This window comes from Humulus lupulus, chromosome 2 (genome assembly GCF_963169125.1).
Source record: "Humulus lupulus chromosome 2, drHumLupu1.1, whole genome shotgun sequence".
In the NCBI taxonomy this organism is placed as follows: Eukaryota; Viridiplantae; Streptophyta; class Magnoliopsida; order Rosales; family Cannabaceae; genus Humulus; species Humulus lupulus.
This window is the reverse complement of record NC_084794.1, coordinates 56,475,758-56,487,053: the sequence shown is the minus strand read 5'-3', so window position 1 is coordinate 56,487,053 and position 11,296 is coordinate 56,475,758. Positions and strand designations below refer to the sequence as shown.

Sequence of the window (11,296 nt, the reverse complement as noted above, 5' to 3'; positions counted from 1 at the left end):
ACTATCTGCTATTGATATCTAATTTCCATGTCCAGGAGAGGATATTTTTGTATGCATCTGTTTGGCAATCTTGATATTATTATTTGATGATGAGGGTGAAAATAACTTAATAGCTTGATGCTAAATTCTTATTTTCTTTCCCAATTTCCATGAGCCTAGTTCATAGCTCATACCAGTTTTTCTTCTGGGTTTATTCTTGCTATATAGTGGTTGTAGTTAAGGTGTTTGGTCAAAAGCAGATCTCTTTAATGCTTCAAATTTTGTTCTCTATGTTTCTGTAAATCCGCTTGTATTTGGACCAATTGCAGCGGCTCAGGAAGGGACTCCTCCAACAGGTTCTGTTAGCTCTCTTCTTTCTTTGTATTCAACTTTTTCTTTGTTATTATCGAATTGATTGAAAGCTGAAATAGTTATTATTGAGAAGATTGAATGCTGAGATAGATAATATAGAATTGAGCAGTGGGTTTATACTTTATATTTTTGTGAGTAATTGATGTGGTTGCTGGTTTATATATTGCTTAATATCTTGTTTCCACTTGAGAAGATTCATTTGGACATTTGGTTTCAAATCTTTTATTTTGCTCAGCTTTTCATTTTTAAAGCACACAAGTGTTTGGCAAAATGCGTCAGAGAATATTAAGAATATTTGATGTTTTGAACTTATTGTTTGTTTCACAAAATGTCTCTGAGAATTATAAGCATATTTTAAATGATTGTTTGTTTGAATAGTAAGAATGTCTCAGAGAATATATATATATATGTCATGATCTTTGTAATCAATCTCATTTTTACACACTAGAAAAAACTAAGATCAGTTGGGCAGTTTACAATTGGATTTTTGCCACCCGAAATATACATTGGTTTGGTTGAACACTATAATATACATGTGTACTTATAAGATACAAAATAAACATATAAGAATCTGATCTCACTTGGCTAGTGGTTGCTCATTTTTTTGTTCTGTTACCAGAAAAAATATTTGGACATGGAAGTAGTGTGTTCGAAAGTTTCAAACTTTGGATTATTTTGGCTTTTATTGATTGTTGCTTTTACTAGTAGGCAGAAGTTAGGCCTTGTTTTAAGTTGCATGTTTTGTTGCTTTAGTCGTTGTTTTGCATGGTAGTACATCTTGCTATACCCTGTTGTTTCGTCAAGTTTTGGAGTTATTACAAATTTAAATTAAACTTTATATGCTTACAGGTGGAAACTAGCTTAAGTCTTATGTTCTTAATAATAAAAGGACTTTTTTTTTACAATGTGCAGGTATATTGAGATGATTTCTTTGGAGCAATTCTTGACAACATTTGTAGTTGAGGCCTTTAGAATGGAAGAATGTATTTCACTAATTTTTGTATACATTTCTTTTTTTGTATTTAGTGATAAATGAATCTGAATTGGGCATAAATTATGTTGTAATATGATTTCTTAAGCCTAGACTAGTTGACTAAATATTGTAATTATATTTGAGTAATTAATAAAAATCTATTTATGTTACCTTATTTGGCTTCAACTTTCATATTTGTTTTCCTAGTTTTGTGTAAGTAAAAAAAGATTATGTTTCTCTAAGCTAATATAACACATGTGTTATACTAAAGTGTAGTATAACACAAAAAATGTGTTATACTAAAGTGTAGTATAACACAAATTTATAAGTATTGAAATGTGTTATATAATCGACTATAAATAACATAATTAAACACTTATCTATTTATTAAAATAACATAGAAATTGTGTTATCGTTGACAGTATAATAACACATCTGTATAACAATGATAAAGTGTTATGTAAAGTACCCTGACATACGATAACATAGTCGGTCTTAACACATCAAAAAGTGTTATGGTATGTTTTGATAACACATTTTTGGTGTTATTAAAAGCATTTTTTCTTGTAGTGATTGTGAATATTAGTAGAAGCACTCAATAAAATTTCTAATTTAATAAATAGTGAATTGATAAGTAAAATAATATATTTTTTAATTATGATTAAATAAAATTAACAATAACATTATGCAAACAAATTTTAATAAAAATAAATATTAATCTTGAATATTAATTAAATAATTTAAGTAATAAATCCTAAATTAATTAAATAAATTTTAATCCTAATCTTAGAAATTTTGTGTAAATTAGTAAAACTATTCAATGAAGCATAAGTAAAATATGTAATTTAATAAAGGCTATTTAGGTTTTTTACCCCCCGAACTATTACATATGCATTATCGTGCCCCCCAAATTTTCTAGGCTGTTAAAAAATCCTCCGATCTATTCACAGTCATGTAAATTAGGACTTCCGTTCATTTTTTGTAACGGGAGGATGATGTGGCATTTTTTTTACATAATTTGAAATGACACATGGGACTTATAACCCACTGACATGGAAATTTAATTTTAACCCAAATGTATTATGAAAATAGAAAAGAAAGTAAATAATAAAAGAATGATTTTCAACTAGGGGTCGGGTCAATTGGGATTTTAGGGCTTACTTTCAGATTTGAACCATTAGTTTAGGGAGGTGATATTGGTGATTTCCGCCTGAGTTTGCTACAAGCCAAACGAGCCAAACGTCGAGCATCTATGGTGGAGTTCCGCCTGAGTTTGCTACAACCAGGCCTGACTGATCGTGTGGTGGAGAAACATGGGGAGGAATCGTAAATGTTTAGCAAAGAGGAAAGGATACCCAAAACCCCATGAAAGTGTGAATGGGGTTCCATTTTATGGTAAGGTTTTTTTTCTTCTTGTTTCTGTGGGTTCTTGGTTTGTGTTTGAATGTTTTATGGTGGGTGGGCATTTTAACTTTTGAACCTAACTGGTGGGTATAGGTATTTCGAAATATAAATGCTACAGATTGTAATTTATACACACACAAGTGTTTTTTGGTCATTTTGGTGTTGGTGGGTCTGACTACAATGTGTTAATTAGTCATTTTGTGGTCAGTGTGCACATGGAAACATAGTTAAAGTGGGGTCTTTGTTTATTTGGTCTTTGTGGGGTCTGTGGCATTTGTTATGTATTGGTTTGTGTATGTTGTGTTTTACTTTGACTAGATTCCATTCAATAAATTAATGGATCCTAAACTTGTGTGTGTGTGTGTGTGTTGGGGCCACCCATTGTTTTGGCTTTGAATAAGTAATATATGCTATTTTTTTTCTTTTTTTGCAAAACCAACATCTAGTATCTTCACTCTGAAAGTGCATCATAAGGGACAATTAAAAATGATAGGTAACAGTCCTAGTTACTTTGGTGGGGTTGTTACCAATGTTCATTATCAAGATGTGGATAATATGAGCATATTTGAATTGCATGGAATAGCAAAAGACTTGGGGTACTAGGATCCTTCTTCTATTAGTTATTATTTTAAGTGGGAAGATTGTGTGACTTTGCAATGTGTAACCAATGACAATACTTTGCTTGAGAAAGTTGGGGCATCTGTGAGGAATAATCGAGTCCTTGATTGTTTTTTCTGTGAACATGTCTTCAATGAAAGTCAAGCTTCAAGTGTAGTTAGGCCGAACCAAGTAGGTGGGGTGAGTTTAAATACAAATGAATCTGGGTCTGCTTTGGGTAGTGAAGATCAAGTATTTGGGCCTGCTATATGTGAGGAAAATGTCATAGAAACTGAGGTTACAAGGGCTGGTTTGGATGGTTCTACTGTGGTTCATGATACAAGTGAGGGAGGTGGGTGAGTTTAAATACTGATGAATCTGGGCCTGCTATATGTGAGGAAAATGTCATAGAAACTGAGGTTACAAGGGCTGGTTTGGATGGTTCTACCGTGGTGCATGAAACAAGTGAGGGAGGGGTTGGTTTAGTTCATGAAACTTCTGAGGGATGGGCTGGTTTGGTTGATGGAACAAGTGAGTCAGGGGCAGGTTTGGATCATGGAACAAGTGAGGGAGGGGCTGGTTTTGTTGATGGAACAAGTGAGGCAGGGGCTGGTTTGGATCATGGAACAAGTGAGGCAGGGGTTGATACTAGTGAAGACAGTGGTGATGATGAGGGTGAATATGAGGCAGACCCGGAATATGAACAAGAGGATGACAGAGTGGAAGTAAATGATATTGCTGAGAAACATTTGATTAGGAAAGGTAAAAGGCCTATAGAGATTGATGTAGGTAATGAGACTTTTCAAGAAGATTCTGACATTGAATATGGTGCACATGATAGCTCCACAGATGATGAGGACACTACTGAAACTGTTGGTGAGGACAGTGAGCCACACAAACCAAACAAGAGGTCCAAAAAAGTCAAGATGCCAGAGTTGCCTAAGTTTAACACTACAATTGACATGGCCAAACCCAAATTCAAGTTAGGATTATCCTTTCCATATGGTGCAGTGTTTAAGAAAGCAGTAAGGGATTATTCAATACAAAATGGGAAGGATATATTCTTTAAGAAGAATGACCCGCACAGGGTTAGAGCACAATGTAAGAGTGTAAACTGTCCTTGGGTATGTTTTGCTTCGAAAATTGATGACACTCCTACCTTTGTCATCAAAACATTGAATGATGAACACAGGTGTTCTAGGACAAATACTAACCGATTCGCAACTTCCAAATGGTTGAGTGAGAAGTATTCAGAGGAGTTCAAGATCAATGAGAAGTTGGGTGTTTCCTCTTTCGTGCACAAAGTTAACAAAGACCATGTGCTAGACATAACAAGGGACAAGGCATACAGAGCTCGACTTTTAGCAACAAAAGCCATTGAAGGAAGCTATGAAGAGTAGTATGATGCTCTTTGGGACTATGCCGAGGAGATTAAAAACACCAATAGGGGTTCAACTGTGGAATTTTTGACAGAACCAGGTGAGAATGGAAAACCAAGGTTCAAGAGGATGTATTTATGCTTTGTTGGGTTAAGGGAAGGTTTCAATGGAGGATGTAGACCAGTGATTGGTTTAGATGGAGCTCATATTAAAGTGGTTCATCCTGGGAAACTTTTGACAGCAATTGGAATAGATGGAAACAACCAGATGTATCCTATTGCCATTGCCGTGGTTGAAATAAAGAATAAGGATTCATGGAGTTGGTTTCTCAATCTACTTAGAGTTGACTTGATAATTGAGAACTCTAATCACTGGACCTTCATAACAGACAAGCAAAAAGGCTTGAAGCAAGTTTTGAAGGGAATATGGGATGAAGGGATACCTGAGGCTGAGCATCGACATTGTGCTCGACACTTGGAGAGGAACTTCATTAAGGTTTTTAGGGATAAAATCCTTAAAGACTTATTATGGAAGGCTGCTAGAGAAGTGACTGTTAGAAGGTTTGAAGTTGTGATGAATGAGATTAGAATGGTCAATGAAGCAGCTTATGAGTGGTTGATGGCTGCAGGACCAAAACACTGGGCTAGGTCATACTTTAGGACTAATCCTAAGTGTGACATTTTATTGAATAACATGTGTGAGGGTTTCAATGGGACACCGACAATATTGGCGGCAAGAGGTAGACCCATTTTGTCTATGCTAGAGTGTATCTGGATGTATTTGATGCAAAGGATCAGCAAAAATAGACTGTCAGTTGTCAGAAGGGAGTCCAACATTGCTCCAAAAACTGCCACAATTCTTGAGAAGAACAAGGTTGAGGCTTCATCCCACATACCCACAAAGTCTTCAGATGACATTAACCAAGTCCATAACATGTATGGGCGAATGTACTCAGTTGATTTGAAAGCATCGGTATGTTCGTGCAGAAGATGGGAATTGATCGGCATTCCTTGTAGTCATGCGGTGGCTGCGATTTGGCAAAGAAGGCAAGATACAGATCTTTATGTCAGCAAATGGTATACCAAAGAGTACTACATGAAGGCTTACTCAGTGCAGATTTTTCCAATTAGGAATCAAGATGAGTGGCCTATAAGTGGAAAGCTTGGAATGGTTGGCCCAATTAACAAAAAACAGCCTGGTAGGCCAAAGAAGAGCAGGACTTTGCAACTTGATGAAGTAGCTACCGGAAAGAAGTTGAAAAGAAGATACATTAGCATTAGATGTTCTAGTTGTGGTGCAAAGGGACACAACTTCAGAACATGTTCAAGAAACAAAAAAAAATCGGTATGTAGACATTACCATTTTAATTTTGATGTTGGGTATGTTTTGCTATTTTTAATGGTTAATAACTTGGTTGAATATGCTTCCCTAGGAAAACAAAGCTCCTCCACAAGATCCTTCTACTGATGGGAGGAATAGTGATCCTTTACCTCACGGTTCTGTGAGCTCTTCTTCACAACAGGCTACTTCAGAAGTCACGAATCCACCACAGTTATTCCAATCTAAAATCAATGTTGTTATATTTTGTTGGTCTATGATACTAAAATAAAGACCCATATTGCTATATTTTATTCAGTTTACTACTGAAATAAAGTGGGGCAGGTGGTTATAAGGCTGGATAGTTAGTGTTGTTCATATACTTTGCTTAAACCTATGGATAATCATGTTGTTTAAACCACTGCAGCAGAAAAGGCCAAGGTATAAGGAACTGGCACAAAGAAGGAGTACCAGACTTGTAGGAGGAGGAACCTAAACATGAGAGAAGACCCTTTTTTAGGACATGGGATGCTTGGACTCATTTTGGATGTGGTTGTACAACAAATGACATTTTGATAAGTCAGACAAGGAATATCATTTTGATAAGTCAGTGTACTGTATAGCATCTCAACATAATCAAATGTAATTTTTGTCAGTTATTTTGATACATTTGCAGCAAGAACAATTGCTTTTTTATTTATCTACACTCAGAATGTAAGCATGATAAGTATTCAATGAAAATATTAGATCTGAGATAGCTTTATTGTGTTGAATTCTTCTTATGTTACTCCAGATATATTGTAAAAACTATATAATTCAAATTCCATTTTTCCTTAAACAACACATCACAATTTAATTCATTAATTCTATATGACCAATACATCTTGATTCAACAGGATTCAACAAGATGTTCCATTTGTTTTACTTTACAATAAAACAATAAGAAATAAACAACTATTGCTTACTTAATAAACAACTATTGATTCAATAAGTCTAAAAGTTACATTATATTTTTCAACAATGACTGCTTAATACTCCCAATTAAGAAATAAGCAACATAACTAAGATATACAAAACACGCGAAAATATTCCAACACAAAAACAAACACCAGATTTCAAATCTCTTAACATCTTCAATATTGAACCAAGTTCTTCTTCTCTTTTTTCATCCATAATCTGTAGTTGCTTAACATTATCTTCCATCTCCTCTAACCTTTTAAAAAACCCTCCTATTTCCTCCTTAAACCTTTCACCATGTACAGGGAATGATGGAGGGTCCACCCATCTGATAAATCCACACCCATCAACCTCATTCCTCTGAAATAAAAACAAAAATCAGAACCAATAATCCAAATCAAAGGAAACCAATAAATTTACAAACCTTGTATCTTGGGCAGCCATAGAACCTTCTAGTAGAATTGTTGAATGTCCAAGTAGTGCGTAGTACACACTGAAACCCACAATCACAATTGGGTTTACTCCATTCTTCTTCAAACCTTCGACCACCATCCATGGAGAAATAAGCAGCAATAATTTATCTTCAAAGTCGACAGAAAGGGGGAAAATTGAAACTAGGGTTCTAAGTTTGTTGTAAAAAATTCGATTTATAACAAATTATTCTTATTTATTTTTGTTATTTTCTCTATAATATCCAACTCACACTTTAGAGTCGCACGTGTCATCCAAAATTATGTAAAAAAAAGGCCACATCATCCTCCCGTTACAAAAAATGAACAGAATTGGACAGAAGTCCTAATTTACATGACTGTGAATAGATCGGGGGGATTTTTTAATGGCCTGAAAAATTCGGGGGGCACGATAATGCATATGTAATAGTTCGGGGGGTAAAAAACCTAAATAGCCTTTAATAAATAGTGAATTAATATGTGAAATAATAATATTTGTTAGTTCTGATAAAATAAAATTAACAAATATATTATTAGAAAACCAATTTTAAATATAATCTTAATAATTATTAAAATTAATTTAATTGTAAGAGATTAACCATTAATCGTAATTAAAATTAAAATTAATATTTGAAGTTAGAAAAAAAATATGTCAAATTTAAATAATTTTAATAATATTTACACTCAACTATTATTTATTGTAAGTTTGATGATAAGTGTTCCGTGCAATGCTACACTCATACAATGTCGATCGACAAGAGCTGGATTAATTTGACAAATCGATTATCTGATGAGTATGAAACTAATGTGATAGATTTTCTTCAGATAGCTAGGCAGTACGTTGACTCAAGGAGATTGGTGAAATGTCCATGTAGGAGGTGTGTCAACGTTGAATTTCAGACGATTGATGTATTAGAAAACCATCTCTTTGTAAATGGTTTTCTTCGAAAATATACCAATTGGCATTGGCATGGAGAGGATGAAATAATACCAATGAAGAAAGTGATATAGATCAAAATGATGAAGACGAAATGATTGATGTTCTCAATGATGTTATGCAAAGTGACAATGACGAATATGAAGAGAATGAACGCGATCAAGAGATACCTACAAAAAACTATAGGGGTGGGCAACATTATAACAATTTATTTGCTGAGATTGAGGCTCCATTATTCCCTGGGTATCAAAATTACACATCATTGGATTTCCTAGTGAAGTTGATGCATTTCAAAGTGTTGGGAAAAATTCCCAACAAAATATTTGATGGAATGTTGGAGTTGTTACATGATGCATTTCCAGCCTCAAATAAGCTTCCAAAATTGCATTATACATCGAAAAGGTTGTTGCGTAAACTTGAATTCACCTACGAGTCAATCCATGTTAGCAAGAATGATTGCGCGCTCTTTTGGAAAGAACATGCTGGAAAAAGCAAATGTCTTGTTTGTGGGGAGGATCAGTGGGTGAACAAGAACACCAAGGGCAAGAAACTGCCTCATAAAGTGATGCGTTATTTTCTTTTAACCCCAAGGTTAATGTGAAAATATGCATCGAGACACATTGCTCAACATATGAGATGGCATCACAAGCAATGTATAAAAGAATATGGTGTATTGCGTCATCCTACTGATGGGAAAGCTTTGAAGGACTTTGACCGAAATAATCCAACGTTTGCAATGGAACCCATGAATGTGCACCTTCGATTGGCTGCAGATGGATTCAATCCCTTTGGTAATATAAGTCTTTCTTATAGTATGTGGTCGGTTGTGTTGACGACATATAACTTTCCACCATGGTTGTGCATGAGAGAAACTAATTTCATGTTGAGCTTATTAATTCCGGGCATCATTCGCCAGTAAAAGATTTTTATGTTTTCTTAAGACCATTGATTGATGAGTTAAAAGAATTATGGGTGACCGGTGTACAGACTCGAGATGCAGTCAATTGTAGTTTCTTCACTCTTCGAGCAGCTTTGATGTGGACTATAAATGATTACCCAACAAGGAGTAGCCTTTCTGGATTGATTGGCCAAGGTTATCATGCTTGCTCTACATGCAATGTGGCAACACCATCTATTCGTTTACAAAATAATGCTGCTTTTTATGGCCATAGACATTTTTACCAATCGAACATGCTATTAGAAGGGACAAGAAGACATATGGTGTTGTTGAAAAAAGACTACCACCAAAGCCATTAACCATGCAAGATATGTTCACACAAATGAGTTTTATACTCGATTCTCTTCCTGGTAGACATGTAAGATATGGTGGCCAAAAAAGAAAGCGTACAAAAGAGCAAGTAGGATTGCAGAAAAAAAGTATATTTTTGAGCTCTCATATTGGGCCAACATAATGTTGCGACACAATCTAGATGTTATGCATGTTGAGAAAAATGTGTGCGACGGTTTAGGAGGCACAATAGTTGGGCTAGAGAATAAGACCAATGATACAGTTAGTGCCAGAGTATACTTGGAGAAGATGAAGATGAGACCAGAGTTACAGCTGAAGAAATTGAATGGTCAGATACAAAAGTCTGCGACCAAGTTTACTTTCTCTGTTGAAGATCGCCAAAAGTTTTGTCGATTTCTTAAATTGGCGAAGTTTCCAGATGGTTTTGGATCTAACCTAAGGAAGAATGTGATTGATAATGACAATAAGATCACTGGTTTGAAATCACATGATTGTCACATCATTATGCAACGTCTTTTGCCAGTTGGTGTGCATGCATTCCTAGAGAAATCGATTAGTACAACTATTATTGAGTTATGCACTTTCGTCAAGCTCATTTGTGCGAGAATTTTAAAAGTCTCGGATTTAGAAAAAGTCAAAACTTCAATTGTTGAAATTGTTTGCAAGTTAGAAAACATTTCCCCCCTTACTTTTTTCGATATCATGGTCCATCTACTAATACATTTACCAGAAGAAGCAATACTTGGAGGACCGGTTCACATGAGGTGGATGTATCCTATTAAAAGGTATATGAAAAAGTTGAAGAATTATGTTCGTAATAAAGCACGTCCAGAGGGGTCAATAGCAAAATGATATGTGGTTGATGAGGCATTAACATTTTGCTCCATGTACTTGAAAGGAGTTGAAACAAAGTTCAATCGTACAAACCGAAATGTAGATGTTGGTCCATAACTTAAAAATATATCGGTATTTCTATCTCATGGTCATCCAATTGGTAAGAAATCCTTGACAACATTGGATGATGAAGTGAAGAAAACAGTGAATTAGTATATTCTAAATAACTGCAATGAGATCTTTCCATATCTTCAGTAAGTAATTAAAGTAGTTCATCCTTTCATTGCATGTTTATTATAATACTTATTAGTAACTCTTAAATTGATTGTTTTTGTTCATTGTAGAGAGCATATGGAAATTATTCGGACTCGAGGTGTTGAAAACCTAGACCAATTACATAGGAAGGAATTTCCTAATTGGTTTTCTAATAAGATTTATCATCTTCGGAAAACGGGTTCCTCGGAAGTATAAGAAGAATTAATCTCTTTAGCAAACGGTTCTTCAACTCGCGTTGCTTCGTACCCTAGGTGTGTTGTAAATGGAGTTATATTTTTGTGTTATGACAGGGACAAGAATTGCAAAACTCAAAATATTGGAGTCCCTGTCGCAGGAGTTGAAAATAATACTTATTACAATCAGTTGGAAGAAGTTTTAGTTATGTCATATCTTTCTGGTTGTTTTGTTGTATTATTTAAGTGCAAATGGTTTGACAATAATCGGTCTTCAGGATTAAAGTCTGAGAAAAACAAAATGAGTATTAAAACTAGTTCAGAGGCGTTCAAAGATGATAAATTTATCTTGGCAACTCAGGCTAACCAAGTTTTCTACATTGATGACCTTAAAAGTAAA

General features: G+C 34.8%; 2 protein-coding genes across 2 annotated transcripts; one reads left to right on the top strand and one right to left on the bottom strand.

The window, feature by feature from the left end:
- The first annotated feature begins 4,833 nt into the window (after positions 1 to 4,833).
- LOC133814281 (uncharacterized) lies at positions 4,834 to 6,313 on the top strand. Its single transcript, XM_062247266.1, has 2 exons — positions 4,834 to 6,048; positions 6,137 to 6,313. The coding sequence occupies exons 1-2, from the start codon at positions 4,834 to 4,836 to the stop codon at positions 6,311 to 6,313; spliced, it is 1,392 nt and encodes a 463-aa protein (XP_062103250.1).
- Positions 6,314 to 6,677: 364 nt separating this feature from the next.
- On the bottom strand, positions 6,678 to 7,599 carry LOC133814279 (uncharacterized). Its single transcript, XM_062247265.1, has 3 exons — positions 7,403 to 7,599; positions 7,129 to 7,338; positions 6,678 to 6,722 (listed from the first exon to the last, which is right to left on the bottom strand). The coding sequence occupies exons 1-3, from the start codon at positions 7,532 to 7,534 to the stop codon at positions 6,678 to 6,680; spliced, it is 387 nt and encodes a 128-aa protein (XP_062103249.1). The 5' UTR covers positions 7,535 to 7,599.
- Positions 7,600 to 11,296: the final 3,697 nt, after the last annotated feature.